At 35.3% G+C, this 24,451-nt stretch overlaps 2 protein-coding genes and 1 pseudogene across 3 annotated transcripts; 1 reads left to right on the top strand and 2 right to left on the bottom strand.

The window, feature by feature from the left end:
• Positions 1 to 2,497: 2,497 nt before the first annotated feature.
• LOC149513879 (uncharacterized) lies at positions 2,498 to 3,346 on the bottom strand. Its single transcript, XM_089747924.1, has one exon. The coding sequence runs from the start codon at positions 3,250 to 3,252 to the stop codon at positions 2,578 to 2,580; it is 675 nt and encodes a 224-aa protein (XP_089604050.1). The 5' UTR covers positions 3,253 to 3,346; the 3' UTR covers positions 2,498 to 2,577.
• Positions 3,347 to 4,239: 893 nt separating this feature from the next.
• LOC111301061 (uncharacterized) lies at positions 4,240 to 8,475 on the bottom strand (annotated as a pseudogene). Its single transcript, XR_016330041.1, has 11 exons — positions 8,255 to 8,475; positions 8,000 to 8,152; positions 7,534 to 7,641; positions 7,316 to 7,432; positions 6,549 to 7,073; positions 6,101 to 6,468; positions 5,925 to 6,024; positions 5,777 to 5,836; positions 5,272 to 5,355; positions 5,000 to 5,116; positions 4,240 to 4,677 (listed from the first exon to the last, which is right to left on the bottom strand). The product of XR_016330041.1 is annotated as an uncharacterized LOC111301061 (transcript).
• Positions 8,476 to 13,263: 4,788 nt separating this feature from the next.
• LOC111299994 (uncharacterized) lies at positions 13,264 to 24,290 on the top strand. The gene is made up of 2 exons (XM_089747923.1): positions 13,264 to 13,558; positions 23,616 to 24,290. Exons 1-2 carry the CDS (start codon positions 13,313 to 13,315, stop codon positions 24,024 to 24,026), a joined length of 657 nt encoding a protein of 218 aa, XP_089604049.1. The 5' UTR covers positions 13,264 to 13,312; the 3' UTR covers positions 24,027 to 24,290.
• Positions 24,291 to 24,451: the final 161 nt, after the last annotated feature.

Here is a 24,451-nt window from a genome sequence, read left to right as displayed (position 1 = left end):
TGTTAGCTCCATCTTCCTTAACAAGTTTCTCATTTTGAGCCAAAGGAGTGTTGACTAGTTTGCAATTTTCCATCCCAAACTTATTCAGGATTTCATTTCTATATTTTCTTTGACAAATGAAGATTCCTTGCTGGTCTTGATGAATCTCCATTCCAAGAAAATAAGACATTTCTCCCATGTTTGTCATCTAAAAAATTTTCTGCATTTGGAGCTTAAAATCTTCCACAAGAGTTGATTTGCTACCTGTTACCAGAAGATCATCAACATACAAAGAAACAATTAACAGATCATTACTGTTAAAAACTTTAATGTACAATGTTGCTTCACTGAGGCTTTTCTTGAATCCTAACTTCAGTAAATGATCATCAATTCTGGAATTCCACACTCTGGGAGCTTGTTTTAATCCATACAAAGCCTTCTTGAGTAGATAAACTTTACCTTCATGTCCCTTGGCAACAAAACCATCAGGTTGTTCAATGTAGATCTCCTCCTCAAGATAACCATTCAAGAAGGCAGATTTGAATGGTAGTTGGTATATTTTTCAACTTTGCTGAGTTGCTAAGGCTAATAGCAGCCTTATAGTGTCCAACCTTGCAACTGGAGCAAATGTCTCTGAAAAATTAACACCAAGCTGTTGGGAGTAGCCTTTAGCTACCAATCTAGCTTTAAGTTTGTTGATGGAACCATCAGCATTCAACTTTGTTCTGAAAATCCATTTGACACCAATGATGTTTTTATTACTTGGTCTGTCAACCAGCATCCATGTTTGATTTTTCTCAATCATTTGAATCTCCTCCTTCATGGCATTTCTCCACTCTGAAAATTTGACAGCTTCTTCAAAGCTTGCAGGTTTAAGAATGGCAACATTTGATCTTTGATAAATATCTGTGAGTGGTCTGATTCCTCTCACTGGTTCATGATCAATAATTTCATTTTCAAACATATAATCTTCTTGATCTTGGAAGCTTATCATGTCTGCAGCAATTTGCTTGACTGATTCTCCTTTTGATTTTTTCCAATTCCAAGCAGCTTGCTCATTAAATCTCACATTCCTACTTACAATCATCTTGCCTGTAAGTGGATTGTAAGTCTTATAGCCTTTGGTGATGTTGCTATAGCCCAGAAAAATACATATTTCTACTTTTTGATCAAGCTTGTCCCTTTTGATATCAGGAACGAACACATAACAGATGCTGCCAAAAATTTTGAGGTGGTGCACTGATGGTTTGCTTCCATTCCAGGCTTTAAAAAGAGTGTTTCCCTTCAAAGCTTTTGTGGGCAGCCTGTTGAGCAAGTAGACAGAGGTATTGACTGCCTCTGCCCAGAATTTCTTTGGAAGATTTTTCTCAAACAGCATGCATCTTGCCATCTCCATGATTGTTCTATTCTTCCTTTCACTGACTCCATTTTGTTGTGGAGTGTAAGTTACTGTCAGTTGGTGTTCAATTTTTGTAACTTCACAAAACTCATTAAATCTGTCAGATGTGTATTCAGTACCATTATCTGACCTTATGATCTTGATTTTGCAGCCACTTTGATTCTCAATCCAAGCCTTGAACTTCCAAAATACATTTGTAACTTCAGACTTTTGTTTCATGAAGTAAATCCAACACATTCTAGTAAAATCATCTATAAAAGCAATGAAATATCTACTGCCATTCAAGGACAAGGTTCTCATACGACCACAAACATCAGTATGAACAAGTTGTAATTTTTCAGTTGCCCTCCATGCTTTGTTAATTACAAATGGCAACTTACTTTGTTTTTCTAGTTGACAGACTTCACACACTCCAGCACTGACTTCAACAGTAGGCATGTTTAATACAAGATCATTTTTATGCATGAAATTCAATGCATTGTAGTTGAAATGTCCCATCCTTTTATGCCATAAAGAAGATTCATCATGTGAAGTAACATATGCAGAGGAGTTTGTTTCATGCCAATTCAAGGAAAAATATTTTCCTTTCATATTAACAGTAAAGAGTTCATGGCCAGTGGGATCATGAATTATGCATGCCTTATCTTTGAAGACTAAAAAGTAGTAATTTTCTAGCAACTGTCCTACACTCAACAGGTTTTGATCTATTTTGGGCACAAATAACACATCTGAAATGAGTTTGGTACCTGTTGGTGTCTCAACTGCCACTATTCCTTTTCCTTTGACTTCTATGAAATCACCATTACCTATTCTGACTTTAGAGGTGCAGGTCTTGTCTAGTTCTTTGAATATGTTGATATCAGATGTCATATGGTGTGTGCAACCACTGTCAATGAGCCATGCACTGGAGGAGGTTCTGGTTCCATAGCAAGTTGCAACAAAAACTTGCTCTTCTAGCTATTGTTGATTGTCAGCAACTCTGGCTTGTTGATCTGGCTGCTGCTGTTTTTTGTTTTTACATACCTTCTCCATGTGACCAAGCTACTTACAGTACCTACATTGTATGTTAGGTCTGTACCAGTAATATTTCTTCAAGTGAGTAGTCTTTTTGCAGTGAGAGCATGGTGGAAATTTTCTTTTCTTTTCACTGTTTTTAGAACCTTGGTTTCTTTGATCTCTTTGTTTTCTGCCTTTGCTTTCTATTTGCATCTTGCCTTTCTCCTTGGCTGTAAAAGCACCTTCTGTTGAATCCTTTTGTCTGATAGCCCTTCTTTTTGCTCTTGAGCTTGTAGAGCATTGAACAATTCTACTAGAGTTATCTTGGTCAGGTCCTTAGAGTCTTCAAGGGATGAGATTTTTGACTCAAACCTCTCTGGTAAGCTGACAAGAACCTTCTTTACAATTTTTTTGTCTGACAGCTCCTCACCAAATAATCTAATCTTGTTTACTATCTTCATGAGTCTGTCATTGTACTCCTTTAAATTTTCAGACTCCTTCATCTTTAAGACTTCAAACTCTCTTCTAAGATTCAACACTTGCATTTGTCTTGTCTTGTCACTGCCTTGAAACTCTTCCTTGAGCACATCCCAAGCTTGTTTTGCAGTTTCACAAGTCATGATTCTAATGAATATGTCATCATAAACTGAAGACTCAATACAGCTTTTAGCCTTGTACCTCTTTGCCTTTTCTTCACTATAATTTTTCATTTGAGTTACTGTTGGATTTGCAGGAAGTTGTGGTGGTTCCTTCTCATTTTCCACCACTTCCCACAAATCAAAAGCACTCAAATAAGTCTTCATTTTGACAGCCCATATCTGGTAGTTTTCACTAGAAAAAATAGGAGGTGGAGGTAAGGAGCAATTGCTTGAGGCCATTTAAGGTTGACAAAGGCTGGCTGAAAAGTGTTTGATGGCTTTTCACTCAATTTTTGGGACTCACAGATCCTCTAAGAACTTAAGGAATGCTCTGATACCAATTGAAGGATTTAGAGTAGAAAACAAGAGAAATTAATCTGTTACTTGAAGTAAATTGGCTCATTTGATCATGAGCTTCATTTCATTAATTTATAGGCTTAAAAAATACAAAAGTAGTTGGCCTAACAGCATGGGTCACCATGCACAGACCCATCATTTTACCTAGACTAATCTGCTGTCAGAAAGTTCCAGCAGAAATGCCATACTTAGTTGCTTCAACCACTAACACACTAACATGCTTCAACCACTAACACACTAACAAATTTGGTAGTTCCTAGACTATATTTGATCTTATATGCACACGTACTCTTTCTTCGTTTATTTGTTGGCTCAATTTCTCATAAATGGTGGGTGTTTCACAGGCTCTTTTCGAATTACCCAGTGAGAATAAAGATAGAACTCACGACAAGTCTATACCAGTGATGAAATACGACAGAGCATCTATAAATCATTGATTGTTTCGTAAGACTACGATTTCTGAAAATGGTTGGATCAAATTTCACATTGCTTGCAGCTGCTTTCTTGTCAACAAAAACACACCAGGGACAGAGCAAGAAAACTTTCTCTTTTTTGTTCTTCCAACGTTTTTGCTCGTGCATGGGAAATAGGATCATCACTTGGTTGTTTCCTTGTGCTATTTGGTACAACAATAGCCATGTTTCCATTAAAGAAAGACCTTAGAGAAGCAATTAAAAGAGAGAACACTTTGCATCAATTGGTAAAGCTAAAAAACAAACACTCCTAGCAACTCTCAATTCATGTTTTGAAAGAGAAAAAAGAAGGCACAAAACAGTAACATAAATGAATGCTCTGAAAAAATCAATTCCAATGAATCAGTCACCAACCCCAGAATCCATTTGCAAGTAAAACCAGTTATTTAACTCCACTCTCTTTCTTTTTGCAGATGCTAGATTATATATGTACTTTCACTGTTTCTATTTGTTAGTAATTCATACCAACAGCAAGTTCATGAGCCTTTGCAGACCGGTGGATCGATCCCGAAATATAATTCTCAACGGTGTAAAAGCAATCTGAAACTGAAATCATATGGCATTACTTGCACTAGTTGTGAAAGAGATTCTTTCCCCTTTCTTTCCCCTTTCTTTCTAGGCATTTTACTGCTTCATTCCTCAGTTTATTTGGTAGCTGAAGACAAACCCAACCAGCAATGATTCCAAATCCTTGGCAAAATCAAGCAGATACCAATCCAAAAGCTTTGTAATTATTAACTTGTTTGTTCTTGAAATGCCCAACTGCTGCCTGTAGGTAGTCTCTCTTAGCTGTTTCCAGCTCATCTTCAACATTGGATGCTGTGTAGACTCTCACCTTTATTAGCAAAGCTTGCATTTCAGCACTTAAAAAACATGAAATAATATTCATTAACATAGAGGATTATAAGACAGCATTAACCACCAGAAAGTTTTGAACCTCAATATCCCTTTGAATTTTGGGGAAAGGGTTGGTAATGGTGGGGAGTTCTGTAAATATATATTTATCTTTCAGGGCATTTTGATGATGAAGCTGATTATAGAGTGGTATCGAAAATTTCGAATAAGCATTATTCGAATAAGCTGATTATAGAGTATCATCAGATTGTAAATGTTTCACTACACTACAAAAATGGAGAATGATTTTGAAGCAAACTTACAGCGGGAGATGACCAGCTTCCACATGCAAGAGCAAATGTAACCAAGGGTTCGGACCACTCCAGACCAAATATATTGTGTGCTTTCATCCCATAATTTTTTGCTGCTTTAGGACAGGTCTTTAATAGAAAGAGGAAAAGATATATCCGGTTAGCAATATCAAATTTGCTTTAAAATATCACAACCCCCAAGCCCAAGATAGAAAAACTTAATGTTTCATTCAATCCTCTCCCTTGCAAAAGTATATTCAATAAAGATGAACAATTTTACTTACAAATTTCAAATGGAAAGGCAACCTTAAAATGAAGTGCTCAATTGTTATTGCATTTAGCATGTGTCCTCCGATAACTATGGTAGCCTGAGGCAGCCATAAACATAGACAAATTTTAGTCGACTTGTCCAAAAGCTAATGTCAACAGTAATTCAAATGCAGCAACTATTGTTTAATATAGTGAGGGGTATATATGTGCAACAGGCCAACGGCTAACAAATCCAGAGCCAAGTGTTAGTTAGCAGCTTCAATAACTTCAGAGATTTGTGATGAGCGCAGAATAAAATGGCTCCAATAATAGTATCTTTGGCAAATCATTTCATGTTTCCCCTCTAGCTAGCCTTGTCTCTGGCATTATATATTAAATTATTTCTAGCTTCTATTAGAGACAGCATATATTCAAGTTTCAATATATGAATGACAATTGATCAAATATGATCATCTTTCTTAGCAAAACTAACCAGTGGAAGAAACGATAGAAATAATAAGAATGATTGATGAACCAAACCTTTTGCATTAAGGCTATGACTGTTTCAGGAGACTCAGGAATCCCATGCTCCAAAATTGCCTAACAGATTGATAGGATAAGTGTTATGCTCTTGCTTTTTTCTTGAAAATGGAATGTATTAAAGTTCTAATCAAAATAGCATTCTTACATTCATAATAGAGGAATTATAGTTGTTTATCCAGAATGCAAGCTTCTGCTGATGGCTAAGACCCTCTAAACTGACAGAGGCTAGCTTCCCAAGTAGAAACCTGAAATCATTTTCATAGAGATAGGCTGAATACAAATGTTAACATATAAGCAAGAGCAACCAACCAAATAACTTACTTTAATCTACGCATCAGAAACAAAGCGTTCGTTCTTTGGTTTAGATCAACTGAATTAGCTTCAATTGCACAAAGATGCTTGTAGGGGCCAATATCTCTAGTTGTCAATTCTGAACAGATACCATAAGGGTCTTGGTATTCACTTTCTTTATTTCTTTCATGAGAATTGACTACTGATTGGGAAGGTAAAGTCCCGGATTCCATGGCTTTGTCTTTCAAGGTGCTCAACCTTCTGAAAATGCTAAACAGGCATCTCACAGTATCTTCAGATATTTGGTTTGGTGTACAATCAGCTTCTGATACTTTATCATCTGAAGATCCAGAACGGTTTTCTTGTGCTCTTTCCTGGTCTACTAATCTACCATCTAGCTGGACAGTCAAAAAACCCACAATTTATACAACCATAATGAAGTGGATACTACTTTTTTTAACCAGAAATCAGCAAATACCTGTGACTTCAGAAGATCCAAACATTTGTCTGCTGATTCATGCTTGGCTGGAAGTCTCTTCACTGGGGTCACAACTTTGGAATTTTTCTTTTCGGGAGATTCCTTATCCTTCACAGCATTGGCAAATGACTCATTCGCTCTTCCTCTTACATCTCCACAAGCAGAACTGGGTTTTATGGAAGTTTGTCTCCCATTTGTTGGCCTGCTAAAGCACTGCCCAGCTTTATCATAAATAGTATCTGGAGACAGTAGCTTTCTGCTTGAAACACTTCTGGCAAGAGAAGGTTGAGGCCTAACAATGGTTGTTACCGAACTCATCTCGTTTACAGACAAAGACTTCGATCTCTGGTGTTTAGAACTTCTGACTGGAGATTGCTCCATGGATTCAATCAAATTCTCCACATTCCTCTTGGAAAATGCATAGACAGTCTCTTGATAGAGACCTTGTCTAAAATTGACTACTTGTTCTTCAAGCCTAATAACTTCCTCTTCCAAAACAGCTACTTCAGCAACTAGCTCTAGTGTCTACAACCCAAAAAAAGAAATCAAAACCCAACTCACTGTCTAAACCATATTTACATAAAGCATGAAAAAGTTTCCAATTTTTAAGTATCTGAGTGGTTAACTAAACATTTTTTCCTCAAACAATTCCATAAATGTAGCATGCAGTTCATTCTCATCTTCTCTTTAGGCTTGTTTATAGTACTGTATTGAAGGAACAGAAAGAAAGAGAAGAGAAACTGATCTAGATTGAAAGTTGCACTTACATATGGAGGAAGGTAAGGAGGAAGCCTAGGAAGTGCTCCTAAAGGTCTAGTAAAAGCTCCCTCCAAAGCTCTATGCACATTCTCTTCATGTCTTAGCTTTCTTTTTAGCTTATCAACCTACAAATTATACCAACATCACAACAATAAAACAAAAAATGCGAAAATTGCAAAAAAAAAAAAGAAATTGAATAGATTATAAGGTGAATAATTTTAGGTATATCTTGTAATAAGGCCATTTTCCTTTCCCTGTTTGATCTTCGCCGATTGGTCACAGCTTTGCCGGTACCAAATGCTCTACTTCCCTGACTCTTCTCCATCTTCTCCTTCTTTTGCATGATCAAGAAAAAAATGATAACTCCAATAAATAATTGAAAGAGAGAAACTTAAAGAAGACACTGTTCGTTTCTTGAGACAAGTATTAATACCAGTTCAAATTTTGGATCAAAAGTGCTTCCTACTTCTCTTTTATGAAACAAGCAATAATGTCCCAATCAATTCCAAAATTTTCAAAAAAAAAAAAATCCCAAGTTTCTTTGAAGTTTCAACTTTTTAGCCCCCAAGAATTAGCCTTTGGCCACTCAAACTAACAATTAACTAAAACCCAATATTCAAATCTTGTAAAAGCCAATAAAGGGTCAAAATTAAAAAGAATAAATGAAAGGAAAGAGGGAAGAGAGAAGTCACTTTATTGCTGTCATGGTTTAAAGGAGCTTTCATGGACTGAAGAGCGGTGCGAACTCTTGTATTCATCTTTATTTTTCTTTGGCTTTTCGGACTCAAAACAATTCAACAATGCAACAAAATCTACACTCTTACTACTACCAATATTTTCATGACCTGAAAAAAAGAAATGCAAAAAGGAAAAGCAAGAAGTCAAGGTGGCCATTGAAACTCTGAAAGTTAATAAAAGATGACTGAGAATGAAGTTTCTTTGTATACCCTTTGTTTTTTCTAAGTTGCAGAGCGGGAAACTTGAAAGTAAAGCATGTATATGCGTTTTATATGTAAGTTTTTCTATATGTATACAGTAATAAAAAATGGATGAAAGTCCTAGCTTTTAAAGGTCTTGAAAAGAGTGAAGCAGCAAAGAAACAAAAGCAAACAAAAGAGATGAAGAGAAGAAGAGGGTTGGAGCTTAAAACTTATACTTCACTTGCTCTTCTTCGTGCAATGAGATGAAGATATATGTATAATGAGATGAAGATATTCAAGAAAAAAGAAAGATTAGATGCATGGATTCAATGTTAGTTTTAAAATAATTTTTATTAGCAGAAGCAGGTGAGTGTTCATGTGCTTTCAAGCACAGCCATTCACCCAAAAGATGGTGAGTGCACCAAACTTTTTTCTCTGAATAGGTTTCTCTGTATTCATGGCTCATGACTCATTATTGCAAAGCCTTTTTGTTACGGAAACAAAGCTTGGTGGCCCAAGCTATTACCTTAAAAGATTGAGCAAATTATTCTCTTAATCAGAGCTTAAAATGTCAGTTTTCAAATCTGCTTTAGTCTTTCAAGCAACATGATAAATGTTTAGATGCGAGATTTATAGGATTGTTGTGATTAAATGGGGATGAGAGAATTATAGTCTTCTTCATCACATTTTTCTGTTTCACCATTTATATTGTCCTTTGTTCATCTTATGATAAGAATCATATTTAAATAAATAAAATTGGATCACAACTATTAGAATTTAGGTGAAGTGTTAATTTCTTTTTTAAGTGAATTAATAGATTGGTATAACTTGAAAATGCAGATTCCAATTGCATTTCTCCATTCCAAGCCTAGATGCCTCAATGGGGAGAGGAATATCCACGTAAAGGATGGAAACATTAGAATTCCTATAACTTGGGCTCACGCTATAAAACAATCACATGCATGAGATTTCAGTATGCTATTAGCTTCAAGACATCACACATAAAAGATCTAAAGCTAAGATGTAATAAATTAGCATTCAGAACAAAAAACAAGTGAAGTCTAAAACTAATAAGGTAAGTCTTTAGTTTATAAAATTCACAAGATGGTCCCAAATCCCAAGCTGCTTGTTTTTCTGGGTGGTCCCGAAGAATGGGAGGGTGACCCACCATGGGATTTTGGGCTCAAAATTGCAAAGGGTGAGGTGGGAGCGGTCAAGGGTGTGGCCAAATGCGAAAAAGTGGAAAAAAGGCTGAAGGTTGATGCAGTCTATGAAAAAGGGCAAAAGCAGATCCACGTGCAAAAGGAAAAGGGTTCATTACGTATTGAGAGATCAAAGAGGCGTTGGATTCTCTATTTGGAACTCCATTGTGGTTGTGAGGCAAACACATTTTTTATTGCTTTTTGTTGGATCTTGATGTGAGAAAGAGCCAAACAAGGCCTTCAGTTATCAATCAAGCCAAGGCTTTAAATTTAAAAAGTAAGACAGGCCATAGCAGACGGTTCCATTATCAAATTTTCAAGACTTGTCAACCCAAAAAATGGTTTATATATATGAGCAATGGAGAATTGATCTAGAGCACTAGATTTTTTTGCAATTGCCTCAACTTATATCCTCTATCAAATAGAACACCATTCAGCAATCTGATCTGTTTGTATATTTGTATTATTGACATCAAAATAGCCATCTCATCTCATTCGGTCAGAGAGGTCCCCAAATAGGAATGCCTGATTGGTCACTGTCCGAATTTGCTGTAGCCGTGGTCCAAATAAACACCTAGAAGACTGGACCACCTTGGACAGGTTCCATGCATTAGGCCAGGCCTGCTAACAGACTGGAATGAAAACAAGCATTACCTAAAGAACTTCATCTGCTTGCACCATCTAGTAATCAAGCAATACTCTGGTATTTTACAAGTTGTAAAACTTGGAAGGAAACAGATGAACAAAATAAACGGATTGAGACAACCACCAAAGCAAAAGAAACGATTGGGAGCTTAGATTTTGTTCGTTGGGTTGATGATGGAACTTTCGAATCAAAATTTGGCCTCGCCAGCTCAACCAAAAACAAGAGATGGTCGCCAGAAATTCCCAATAAATACAGTTCAGTTCACAATCATCTTGAGCCCTCCCCGTTGTCGGTAAAAATCCACCTTATCTCATCCATGGCAATATACAGAATCATTATCACGAGAAAGCTAAAAGCCTACGACATTCAGACAGCTTTATAACGAAGCCTACCTTGGCATGACAGGATTCTCAACCTGCGTGTGCCTGTATAGCATGCATTAACACTTGACTAGCATGCTTTGGGTAGTGATGATGTTACGGATAGCATAATTTGCTATCCCTCTTCAATGTGACCCTATTGACAAATTCTGTTATTGAAAAACAAACTAGGCTGCTGTAAAAGCAATTTAGCTGTTGTAAGCAAATGGAAATGGAAAATGCAATAATAATTTCAAGAGGCATGTGGTCAATTTATTTATTTTAGCCTACAATTCACAGGAATCTGTAACCAAAAGAAAATCGAAAAGCCCTGTTTTCACCAAGAATTGCCATTATGAAGGTTTTGGAATCTAAATTTGAACCCCCTACTTCCCTTCTCATATAACACGTGCTTTCGTCTTGGAGGAAACTGGTGACCTAATTCATCAAATGCAGAACAATATTCATGTTTAACAAGACATAATAACAAAAACCTATTTTAGCTGATCCCAAAATTTTCTAATAGAAACAGTTCAATAGATATATTATCAACTAATCTATGATAGTTTTGAAAACATTATCTATTCAATTGGGATAGGACAAGGGAGTTGCATCAGTAAGGAACTTCACCTTGAATACAAGGCTGTTCTGTTTAGATGATAGCAAAAATAGGCCATCTAGCATTGCCATGAAAGTCTTGGCAGCAGTCTGGGCCACATCATTTAGCATGGCTTACAGCCTACAGGAAAATATTGCCCAACACTTCAGCTTCTATACCAAGTATATAACTTAATTCTCATCCCTGTTTAGGAAGCCGTCAGTTTCAGAAACTGTACTTCCAGCCACCTCTTTTTTTTTTTTTGAAGTACTTTATTCTGCGGCAGTTAGAATCCATATGAATTTCTTTGGAACAACCAATGAAATCTTATCTGGAGGATCAGGCAATAGACCCACAAAAAAGGAGGAGCAAAATCTTAAACAAATTGTACAATGTGTCGAATTATTAACTCATCAGAACACTAACTTGCATAGCTCTACTTTGGGCATTATCGTAAGCCTTTCAAGTTCCCTTTATCACTTCCATAAATTTAGGATTGTAAAGTTAACTAAAGTTGGAAGTAAATGAACTTGTCCAGTCCAGTCAATGTCCCCTCACCTAGATCCATTAGACAGTAAAAAAAATTGGTTCCATCACCACTTTCTAGAGAATCCTTCCTATACTTACAAAGCATCTTGCAAGCAAGTGGGCGCACACTGTATATATACACATATCTTTGTATTAGATAATAAATCACAAAAATAAATAAGATAGAAGAAATGTATGCACAAATGTATAAGTACATGAACTCAAATAAGCATAGATACTAACTTCCAGAGATGCTGCTGTAATACCCTCTAAGTGAATGCAGCACAAAGAGTATAAATGCATGCCTCGTGGTATTTACTGCAGTGGTGCTCACATGGAAACATACCATTAGCCATGTCAAAAGTTTCATATTGCAAACAGTTTAGCTGTAAAAAATATTAGATGATCTCTAGAGATGATTGGAGCATATTGTGTTTTCTTTGAAGTTATAAAACAAAATTTTCAGTACAATTCTATCAAGATTGGTTTAAAAAAAACCTGCGAGTAATTTAAATAATATTTTTATTAATATAATATACATATAAATACATATTAAATAAATAATAAAATATGTTTTTTTATATAGGAGGATCGAAGTAGAGCACTTCATACCCAATTTCAATTTAACTCAAATTATTTAAAGAGATAGAATTTAATTCAATTTTTATTTTTTAAAAATAATTGTATTAATTGGATTATAACAAATTGAAATCTATCATATATAAATTATTTAATTTTTTTTACATTCATTGATTTTTTTTAGAAAATTTATTTAATAAAAAAATTAAAAGAAAATGACAAAAAAAATACATGAGATGACTTATGAATTTATTAGATTAAGATATTAAATACTTTTTAATGATGTAAATAAATAGAGAAATAGATAAATAATAAAATATTATATATATATATATCAAAATCGATGAGTAACATCTAAAATTTTATTCTAACCCGAACTTGATTTGAAAGAAAAATTCAACTCAAATATTTTGAATTAAAAAAAAGCAATAATTTAGTCAGGATGAATCAGAATTCATATAAAATTTTTTTGATAAAAATCAAAATGACAAAATAAAAAAAAATCAAAGACTTTACAAATTTTCTTTTTTAAAAGGTGAGAAGTATCACGTGAACATTCGAGATATAATGAAATTTTTTAAATTTATCTCTAATCCTACCTCATTAAAAAAAAATAATCCAATAAAAAAATAATCCAATCTTATTTTTTCAAAAAATATTATAATGTTGAATTAATACGAATCAAAAATACCGAATATGAATTGTTTTATTATCTCCACTTTTATTGATTTTTTTTACAAAATTCATCAAATAAAAAAATAAATAACAAAGTTTTTAAAAAATAAAGCAAGAAAAATAATAAAAATAAAAGAAAGGGGAAATACCACGTGGACTCTCTCTTTTTCTCATTCTCTATAAATAAATATTAGATTTAGTCACGTAAAGTTATTGAGATATATTTAAATATTGAGTTAATAAAATTTAAGATATGTTCACAAAATTTTAATAATTTTTATATGCAAAATCAGTAACCTCAAATAAATGATTATTTTAAGCAATTTTATCTAATTTTAGTAATATTAGCCTTATTTTCAATAGTTCCTATGAAATTTCAGTGAAATATGGTTACTAAATTTTAAATATGAACTAAATTTAAGAAATTTTATCTTTTTTTTTTTAATAATTCTAGGAGTAAAGCTAGAGCTGGTTAGGAGCTATGTTGAAAACCCAACTATGTTAGTCAAAGGGCCCAACCTCTTTGTCCGTAGCTCAAACGCCCAGCTTATTTGGGTATCTCCAAACCCTAATCCACAAATCCCAACGCAAGTCAATTGCTGTGGCTCTTGCGTCCCTAAATCTCCAAATATTTCTTGTTCCCTGCACTCCGTCAAATCCATGTCGTGGCGACGAGTTTGCCCAACTTCAGAAGCTCACGATCGACGAGGAAGTCGCGTGATGAGAAAGGAAGAATATCTACCGGTTTGAATTCCATATTTTGACTATATGCTGTTTTTGTTTTAATTTCCATCTTTTTTTTGTTGAATTAAATAAATAATTTGTCATTGTTGACTTGTTTCCTTCTGTTTTACTCGTAAAGATTGAACCCAAAATTCATTGAATTTTTCACCTTCTCACTTTCCTTTTGCATTAATTGTTTTGGTGTTCAAGGGTTTATCCACCATCAATTGTTGAAAAGTCCTTGCTTATCATTCTCACTTTGACTTTTAGCATTTGATTTTAGGAGATTTGGCTCGTGTTTCTTTGTTAAAATTTATTCTACCACTAAACGTTTCAAGAAAGAGCATTGAACAAATGATAATTAAATATTCACTACATTGATTAGTTATAAAAGAAACTACACTAAATCGAAAACATCATAAGAAAATAAGCAATTGACATAGAAATACTTTAAATTAAAGAAATACAAAACAAATATGAATGCATACATAAACTTTATAAAAAAGAATGGAGAATTGAAAATTAATCTAAAACTTGCAAAAATATAAAATAAAGGAATTTCAAGTAAAAATTTTGGAAACTGAAAAACAAAAGGAAAGCACGTTCAGACAGATTGAATAGCAAGAAGAAAAGAAAATGAAGAGTAGAAGAAGACAGAGCATTCTAGAAATGAAAATATGGTATAAAATATTACATGTAAAAAGTTTATTTTAGGATCAAAAATTATATAAAAGATTACAACTAAAACTTGCATTGTAATGTTATTTTGAAGCATGAAAGAAAGAGCCTTTTCTCACCAACAAAAACAAATTAAAAATAACATTTTTAACTTAATTCTCTAAACTCTAATATAAAGTCTATTTAAATTTAATAGTACTTTTTAACAACATATAGTATTATATTAAATTAATTAATTTATTAAATTTAATTATTCTAAAATATAAACTTGTCAATGCAATGGATAAGATAATTTTATTTTTTTATTATATTACATATAAATAATAGATTTAAATCTAAAAATTAAAAATTAGATTAAAATTATTATAGCATTATATGCTTAACTCATTCTTTCAATACAAATGAGAATGCCCCTATTTTTACTCAGCCTATGGTATTTTTCACTCAACCCATTTTTTCAGGACAAATGAGTCAAGGCCATATGCTATTTGAGGACCAAACTCATAATTAATTATCAAGTAACAAATACCAACCAATCGAATCGGGATAAATGGTAATGCTAGGATCTTAAAAGCAATTAACAAATATAGCCGCGGGATGAGAAAGGAAGAATCTCGACGGGTTGGCGTATAAAATTTCAGCTATCTGCACTTTTTGTTCCAATTCCAATCTTTTTTTGTTGAATTAAGTAAATAATTTATCACTGTTGACTTGATAAGAAAACTGTACGCGATCTTTTTCACGCGGACTTTAGTTTTTCCCCTCTTCCTTTTTAACAAGAAAATCTTCTATTGCTGACTGGATCTTCATTGTTGATACACATTATACAATGAAATCCCCTTTCTCACTTGGTTTTTTGGTCTAATGGAGTACGAAAAAGTCGTATTGACAACATTTTTTATTGTATTTATATATATTTTTTCCTTATTCAAGGGTTTATGGACTACCATTTGTGGAAAACTCTTTAAACAAAATCCTAGCTTAGCATCTGTCACATTTACTGAGCATTTTGAAAATTTTTTTTCTGGTCAAATTGTCAGGAAAGAAGAAAGCGAATGATTAAGATTCGAAGAGGGGCCCAGTCGCAATCCAGGCTTAGGAAGGCACATGTGAGATTCAAATCTTCGCGCTAGAAGGTTTGTCAACTATCTTGAGAAGAAAAGGAATGATTAAAATCTTCGATGTCCGACCCTCATCGTCTGTTTGTCAACTATCTGAAAGAAAGAAGAAAAAGAATGATTAAAAATTCAAAGAATGAGCGAGTCGCTGAACCTGGATTCGCTCAACCTGGGTTTTTAGGACAACACGTGTGAGATTCCAATATTCGATTGTAAACTACCTTAAAAGGACTCAACCTGTGTTTTTATGACACCATGAGAAGACGTAGCCTAAAAAACCCTAGAAACACCGTATAAATACTATCGTTTTTCCCAAACCCTAGAATCAAAATAAGTTAAAGGAGAGAGCAAAAGAAGCTAAAGGAGAGAACAAAAGAAAGAGCTTCTTCGAGTTATTTCAAAGGAGTTTAAGGTACTTTCATTTTCTTTTTCTCTTAATTATAGTGTGTTTCAAAGAAAGTACTAAATGCTACAAAAAAAAATAAAAGAAAAAAATTGATTAATTCCCATCGTATAATTTTTGAAACAAGAATTTATGATTTCATGATTTTCATTATGTTGTTGGCTAATCCTTTTTAAATTGATGGGAATTCAAATTTTCTTCACTATAAAAGTCCTAATCTTCTCCTTTTCATCTTTCTTTACAATTGTTCAATTTGATACATCCAGCGAGAAATTCTGGTGAGCCCTTCGATTACTTTTTATTTATGTGTTTAATTTAATAGATTTTCTGTTTATTTTCTTTACTTGTTTTATATAAACCTATATGCGAGCGTATGTAGGGTGGCTGTTTCTTTTTTTTTTCTTCCCTTTTTGTAACTATAAATTTGGGGGTATTTCTTTGTGTATACTGAATTTTTATGTTGTTGTTTTTATTGATTTTTATGTTTTATGCTCTCCTTCTATGGCTTTCCAAACCATCGTCATGTTATAGCTGCTTGAAGCCTTTTTATAGCTGCAGTGATGTCAGATTAAGGTGGGGGTTTATGTTTAGGATCAGAACTGAATGATCTGTTTTCCTTTTACACTTGGCCTATCAAGAGGTTTTTATTTTTTTCTTTTTTGGTGATTTTGCTCAATCGAACCACTGTCAGCTCAACTCCTCTGTGAAAACTCAAATTTCTAGTAGCTAAAATTTCAGAAATAGAGGTAAGGAGAGAAGGAAGAAGAGAGGAAGAAATTCTAGAATATAGGAAATGGGTGTAAAATTGTATTTCCTCCTGTAACCACCTCCTTTTGTAATAGTTCTGTAGTCATTGTTACACCAGCTGTCAAATTTTTAACAAAATAACTAACATGCTGACTCATATATACTGACTGTAAAAAAAATATAAATGACTACTAAATGACTAACATGGCCTTCTTCTTCTTCAATTCAACTTGTAACAACTACCTTCCCCTCGAAATAATCCTTTTTCTCAAGTATTGAAGCAAGGAAACTTTTTCTGTAGCTCATATAATCCTTTCCAGGTTGCTCTACCTCTTTTCTTAGTCAGTCTTCTATCTAGAACTGCCACTGGTTCCTTGGCCACCATTCCATCTGCATCAATCGTTGGAAGATTAGATTGTGTTGGAACCTTCCCAATGTGCTTCTTCAACTGTGAAACATGGAAGACAGGATGAATTTTGGCTTCAGCAGGCAATTCTAGTTTGTAGGCAACAGGTCCTCCTATCTTCTCCAACACCTTGTAAGGGCCAAAGTACCTAGCAGCTAGCTTAAAACAAGACCTATTGCGACAGATTGTTGTCTGTATGGCTGGAGCTTAACATAAACTAAATCAGCAATCTCAAATTGCCTATCAACCCTGTGTCTGTCAGCTTGCTGCTTCATTCTATTTCAAGCCCTATCCAAATGAAATTTCAAAATTTTGATTGTGGCCTTTCTCGCTTGCAAACTTCTATCCAGTTCATCCACTTTAGAATCTCCAGGTAGATATGGTCGATGAATGGGAGGAGGTTGACCATAGACTGCCTCATATGGTGTAGTCTTAATGGAAGTGTGAAAACTAGTGCTATACCACCATTCTGCTAAAGAGATCCATTTGGACCAGTGCTTAGGTTGTTCTCCTGTCATGCACCTTAGATATGTCTCCAAACATATGTTGAGCACTTCAGACTGTCCATCTGTTTGAGGGTGATAAGCAGTAGACATTTTTAGCTTGGTTCCCAATAATTTGAACAATTCCTTCCAAAATGAACTAGTGAAAATCCTATCTCTGTCAGAAACAATGGTATTAGGTACTCCATGCAACTTGTACACATTGTCTAGATAGGCTTGAGCAACTGTAATGGCAGTGAAAGGATGAGCCAGAGTGATAAAATGGGCATATTTACTTAACCTATCCACTACCACCATTATAACATCTTTCTCAAATGACTTAGGCAAACCTTCTATAAAATCCATAGACACATCAGCCCATATCTTATCAGGAATTGGTAAAGGTTGTAACAAACCTGGAGAGACAGTTTCATGTTTGCATTTCTGACAAATTGTGCATTCTTTGACATGCTGCCGAACTGCTTTTTTCATTCCTCTCCAATATACCACATTAGCTATTCTCCTCATAGTTGCCTCTACTCCAGAATGCCCTCCATCCACTGAATCATGAAAAAATGTCAATAAATCCTTCCTTAACTCTGAATCAGCTCCCACCATAAGTTTTCCCTTCCTTCTCAACTGACCTGCTTGCCAAGTGCACTTAGGAGACTGTCCTGGGTTGTTCTTGAGCTTATGTAGCAAATGTATCAACATTGGATCTTTCAACCAAGACTGTTTAATCCTAGCCATTATATCATTAGCTACAAAAGATAAAGCATATAACAAGGCTGCAGGATTTCGAGAAAGAGCATCGGCTGCCATGTTGGTAGAGCCCTTCCTGTAGACAAGTTCATAATGAAATCCCATCATCTTGACAACCCAAAGTTGTTGAGCAGGCATGTTTGTTTTCTGGTCCAGCAAAAATTTGAGACTTTGGTGATCTGTTTTTATCTGGAAATGCCTTCCAGTTAAATACGCACTCCATTTCTTCACTGCAGCTAATATGGCCAACATCTCCTTTTCTTAGATAGACAGTGCCTGATGTTTAGGAGATAAAGCTTTGCTAAAATAAGCAACTGGCCTACCATTTTGACTCAATGCAGCACCAATTCCACAACTTGAAGCATCTGACTCAACTACAAAAGTTGAGTTGAAATCTGGTAGTGCTAGAACAGGAGCTGATATTACAGCTTGCTTGAGCTTTTCAAAAGCTATTGTTGCTGTTTCTTGCCAATTAAAGGCATTTTTCTTCAGTAAATCAGTCAATGGTTTTGCCGTAGTTCCATATCCCTTAATGAACCTGCGATAATACCCAGTGAGGCCCAAGAATCCTCTTAATTCTTTAACAGACTCAAGCATTGGCCACTGTTTAACACATTCAACCTTAGTACTGTCCATAGCAACTATCCCCTTACTGATCACATGCCCCAAATACTCAATTTGAGTAGCACCAAAGTCACACTTTGAAAGCTTAGCAAATAAATGGTTGCTGACTAATACATCAAATGCCTGCTGCAAATGTGCTAAATGATCATTCCAGTTTGATGAATAAACCATGATATCATCAAAGAACACCAATACAAATTTTCTAAGGAAAGGCTGGAATACACTATTCATTAAACTTTGAAATGTAGAAGGTGCACTAGTCAATTCAAAGGGCATGACCAGAAACTCATAGTGCCCTTGGTGAGTCCTGAAAGCTGTTTTATGAATATCTGCAGGATCCATTCGAATCTGGTGATAACCAGATCTGAGATCCAGCTTAGAGAACCAGCAAGCAGCAGATAATTCATCTAACAACTCTTCTATTAAAGGAATGGGAAACTTATCTTTAAGTGTGATCTTGTTCAACTGCCTGTAGTCCACACAAAGCCTCCATGAGCCATCTTTCTTTTTCACTAGAACCACTGGAGATGCGAATGAACTGTTGCTATCTCTTATGAGTCCTGAAAGCTGTTTTATGAATATCTGCAGGATCCATTCGAATCTGGTGATAACCAGATCTGAGATCCAGCTTAGAGAACCAGCAAGCAGCAGATAATTCATCTAACAACTCTTCTATTAAAGGAATGGGAAACTTATCTTTAAGTGTGATATTGTTCAACTGCCTGTAGTCACACAAAGCCTCCACGAGCCATCTTTCTTTTTCACTAGAACCACTGGAGATGCGAATGAACTGTTGCTATCTCTTATAATTCCAGCCTCTTTCATTTCTGCTACTATCTTCTCAATCTCATTTTTTTGTACAATTGGGTACCTATAAGGCTTAATCTTTACAGGTTGAGATTCATTTATCAAAGGTATCTTACAATCTTGAGGCCTTGATGGAGGTAAATTTGTAGGTGTCTCTAAGACTAGAGAGTATCGTAGTAACAATTCCTGCAAATCATGTGGTAATTCAGTTTGTTGACTAAACTGGTGTAACTCATCTCGAGACTGAGAAACTCCAAACCAGATATCATCATTAGTCCACTTGTCTTACTAACCACCTTCAACTTAGCAAATTGCTTACTTGTAGCCATATGTACCTGAGCAGCCTCTATTCCTTGTAGTTTATACCAGTTGTTTGCTACAGCAAATTGCATGGTCAGCAAGGAAAAATCCCATAGAATAGGCCCTAGTGTCTGGAGCCATTGCACCCCAAGTACTGCTTCACAGCCCATTAAAGGTAGCATAAAGAAATCAGTATGTTGGACTAGGCCTTGAACCTCCCAAGTCAATGCTTTACATACATCCTGAGTTAATAATTTGTTACCATTAGCTACAGTGACACTGATTCTAGCGATCTTCTGATTGTTAAATCCCAGTTTCTTAATCAATAATTGATCAATGAAATTATGGGTACTTCCAGAGTCAACCAAGAACACTACTGATTGGTATTCGACCATATAATCTCATGGTCGTATGACCTTCAACTCCAATTAAAGCATGTAAAGAGATGACATGCCTGTTTTGTAATTCATGGGCTTCCTCTCCAATCTCCTCCAGATTGTCTACACAATCACAAAACTCCTCAGTATCATTATTATTGTCTTCCCTTTCCTCTGTAAACATCTGGTACAATTGAGCCTTAACACACCTGTGGCCTGGTGTAAACTTAATCCCACACCACATACAAAGTCCTTTCTTCCTCCTGTCATCTCTTTCCTTCCAGTTTGGTATTTTGATAACATTGTATTTTACTAGAGTTGACTCAGGTTTACTGGTTGTGGGTTTGTAGGTATTTATGGAGTCGGTTGATGTAGTAGGCTGGTTGTAATTTAAGAAAGGGTTTTTTGGGGTTGGTAACAGTGGGGGTAATGTAGTTTTAGAGGTATAAGGATTATTATGGGATATAGGAGTTGTTATAGGATTCTTGTAAGGTATATAAGGTTTTCTGGGCACATTGTATATTAGGGACTCCATCTGTTTGGCCAACTGGTAAGCATGGCTTAAGGATTTAGGATAAAACATTCTAACAGGCTTAGAAATCTCAGGCTTCAAATTTCCCAAAAATATACTGAGAGCATTGTCATCAGAAATGGAGAGTAAATTTAATAAACTTTCAAACTCCTTATAAAATTCATCAACAGTATTGTGTTGCTTCAACACCACCATTTCTAACATAGGATCAAAGAACTTAGTTTCTGCAAATCTAGTCTTCATCTCAGTAACATAAGTGAGCCAGCTTACCTCTTGAAGACTTCCTTGATTCTTCATGAACCTCTGATGCCACTGTAAAGCTGGTCCCTCCAAATGCATCATCATAGTCCTCACTTTCTCATTTTCCCGAGTTTGATCAGCTTCAAAAAATTGTTCGATCTTCAACAACCATCTCCTGAAATCGTCTCCATCAAATTTTGGGCATTCCAACTTAGAGGACTTGGTTGGTACCCTTGCAACTTCCTCTGCTTCAGCGAAAATGGGTCTATGAATAATGACCCTGCTACCTTCCACATCACCCACGACAGATTTCTGTTTCCTAGCTGATGGTGCTGTTGAATCTCCTATCTCAACTTCTTGAAGTGAGCTTTGCCTGCTGTTCATGATATTTTCAAACATGCCACGCATTTCTTCTGCAAAGGAATCAATCTTATCATTAAGTTGCTTGATAGAGGTGTCAAATTGGGCCTCCACCCTCTCCAGCTCCTTTTGCATCTGGCCCATGTCTCTCTGTAACCTAGTTGTCATACCCTCTGTCATTGCCAAGAACCGAGGCTCTGATACCAAGAATGATGCTGCTCAATCGAACCACTGTTAGCTCAACTCCTCTGTGAAAACTCAAATTTCTAGTAGCTAAAATTTCAGAAATAGAGGTAAGGAGAGAAGGAAGAAGAGAGATAGGAAGAAATTCTAGAATATAGGAAATGGGTGTAAAATTGTATTTCCTCCTGTAACCACCTCCTTTTGTAATAGTTCTGTAATCATTGTTACACCAGCTGTCAAATTTTCAACAAAATAACCAACATGCTGACTCATATATACTGACAACCAGCTGTCAAGTTTTCAACAAAATAACTAACATGCTGACTCATATATACTGACTGTAAAAAAATATAAATGACTACTAAATAACTAACATGGCCTTCTTCTTCAATTCAACTTGTAACATTTGGTTTCAAATAACCGCTTCTCATAAGGTTTTTCCAATTTCCTTCTTGATCTTACTTTTTATCAACCTTCCTATACCTTACTTTTCATTATTCTCCTTGGTTAAGAATGCTTCGTCGGTCACATAGTTTCTGATTTCTATCTGAGCACTTGGTAAGTAAACACATTTATCTGCTTTGTGGTTTCTCAAAACATTAGATTCACTCTAGCACAGAGCACACAGATTTGAAAACATGGGGCATTCTTTCTTATTCCACCTATAGCTCAAACAATGCTACTGTATAATTTTCAGTCCTACACAAATCAGTTACTATCCAAAAAAACACAAATCAGGTAAATCATCGGGAATGTGAAATTTTATACTGATTTGAGATGAGCTAATCTCTTTGGCAAAGCTGTATATATATATGTGTGTGTGTGTGTGTGAAAAAAAAGGAACCCCTTTATGCTACAGAAATGAGTCAACAAACCTAGACCATAACTGCAATTAGAGGCTCGAAAATCTTACCAACTCCAGTAGACTTTTATTATGCCCCATTGTTGATCTCTGAATGAGCATTCCAAGGTTTCTTAGTAAAATACGTAGGTCACTTCCAGCACTTATTTCGTTTAGTCATTCTTACAATCAAACATGAGTGCATCCCCCTCCTTTTTTTTTTTTTTCTTTTTTGTCAATAAGAGCATGTAAAGTTTGATCTTTGGGCTCATTGTGAGCATCCCAAAGCAAACAAGAGGCATCGATTCACCAACTACCCTGTTTAATCTGTTGGTTCTTCCTTAGCCTGTTAAGTTTAGTTCAGTTTGTGCCAACCACTTTAGGAGACTTCTGCATGCTCATTTGCCAGGTCGCAACTGAGTTAAAACTTCCAAAAGAAATGCAATCTCATAATACTCATTTAAATTCATCAAGTCATTAAATCCTGGCAGGTGTCCAACATCAATTCTGAATGAAATGAAATGATGGGTTTCTTTTTTTCGTTTGTTCCTTGTAGTTTTGCATCTGTTTATGATGAATTTTTTATGTTTTTGTTTTTAATGATTTATATGTTGCTGTATGGGTTTTGGCATAGAAACTTGATGGTGGGAAGCTTTTGAAACTTGATCTGAATCTGATGCATGGTAGGAAATAGACTTGTTTTTGTTATATTGACATTTTTTTGTTGATTTCACATAAAGAGGAATGCTGTGTATGTCTTGGCTTACAAGTTTAAAGGGAATGATTATGTATTCTCATGCTTGGGCTTGAATTTGGCATAACTTTTGTGGTGCTGAACTGTGGCCATGCTAACTCGAATAGCCTTCAACATGTTATTTCATGGTTGCAGAACTCACCATGCGGTAGATATTAGGCTTTCTGTTCGGTCTTGGTCCTTATACTGTTTAATCTGTCCGTTCTTGGTCCTTAACCACTTTAGGAGATTTCTGCCTTCTCATTTGCTAGCTTGCAACCGAGTTAAAACTGCCAAAGAAATGCAAAGTCATAATGCTCATTTGAATTCAGCAAGTCATCAAATAAACATCGAATCTGAATTAAACGAAATGATGAGTTTCTTTTTTTGTTTGTTCCTTGTAGTTTCTCATCTGTTTCTGTCATTTCAAGTGTGGCTTTAAACTCTCTTTACCTCTTACATTTTGCTTCGTTTCTGTCTCTTAGCTACTTAAGACACGAAATATTATTTCAGGAGGAATGGCTGCTATGTTCAATCAAATGATTGTTCTCTATGGTATTGCTTCTCTCTGCTTTGTTGCTTTTATGTTGCCCACTGTGCTCTGTGGAGTTGACTCACAAACAACACCAATAAACTACAAGCCTATTGCGAACTACATCCAACCATGCAGTGAGAAAAACCAAGAGAATTGTGTCACTCATAGCCCACCAATCAATAAACACAAAAGACCATGTAACCCTTCAGACCGCTGCCGTGGTGGAGGGAGCCAAGCAGGAAAAACTGAGAGTAAAGCTCAAGTTTCAGCTGCCACAGAACAGTTTGGAGTTGACGATCATACTCTGCTTGACTTGGTTTTTGCAATGGCTGTTGGCTGGGTGCTCTTTCTCTTTTGGTGACTTGTCTGTTTTTGGTATGAAATTCTTGGCTATGTTGTTTATTTCAAGATTACTAGACTATGTTGTTTATTTCAAACGGTAACTTTTCATGGTCGTGTTGAGTTTCTTGCTCAGATATTTGATGGAGATATTTTGTTTGTATAGTACGGTTATATTTTTCTAGCGCTTGGGTTGTTTATTGAACCAATTGGAGAATAGAATACATTTGTGTTTTGAGTGTGCAAAAGTTCAGTATTAATTTTCAGGATTGTCCAATTTCCTTCATGATCTTACTTTTTATCAACCTTCCTATACCCTACTTTTCATTGTTCTCCTTGGTTAAGAATGCTTCTTAGGTCACATAGTTCCTGACTTCTATCTGAGCACTTTGTAAATAAACACATTTATCTGCTTTGTGGTTTCTCAAAACATTAGATTCATTCTAG

The sequence above is a fragment of the Durio zibethinus genome, chromosome 18 (assembly GCF_047325235.1).
Source record: "Durio zibethinus cultivar Kanyao isolate XHJ-2024 chromosome 18, ASM4732523v1, whole genome shotgun sequence".
NCBI classification, from domain to species: Eukaryota; Viridiplantae; Streptophyta; class Magnoliopsida; order Malvales; family Malvaceae; genus Durio; species Durio zibethinus.
Note: the sequence above shows the minus strand (reverse complement) of the source record. Positions and strands in the feature narration are given on the sequence as shown.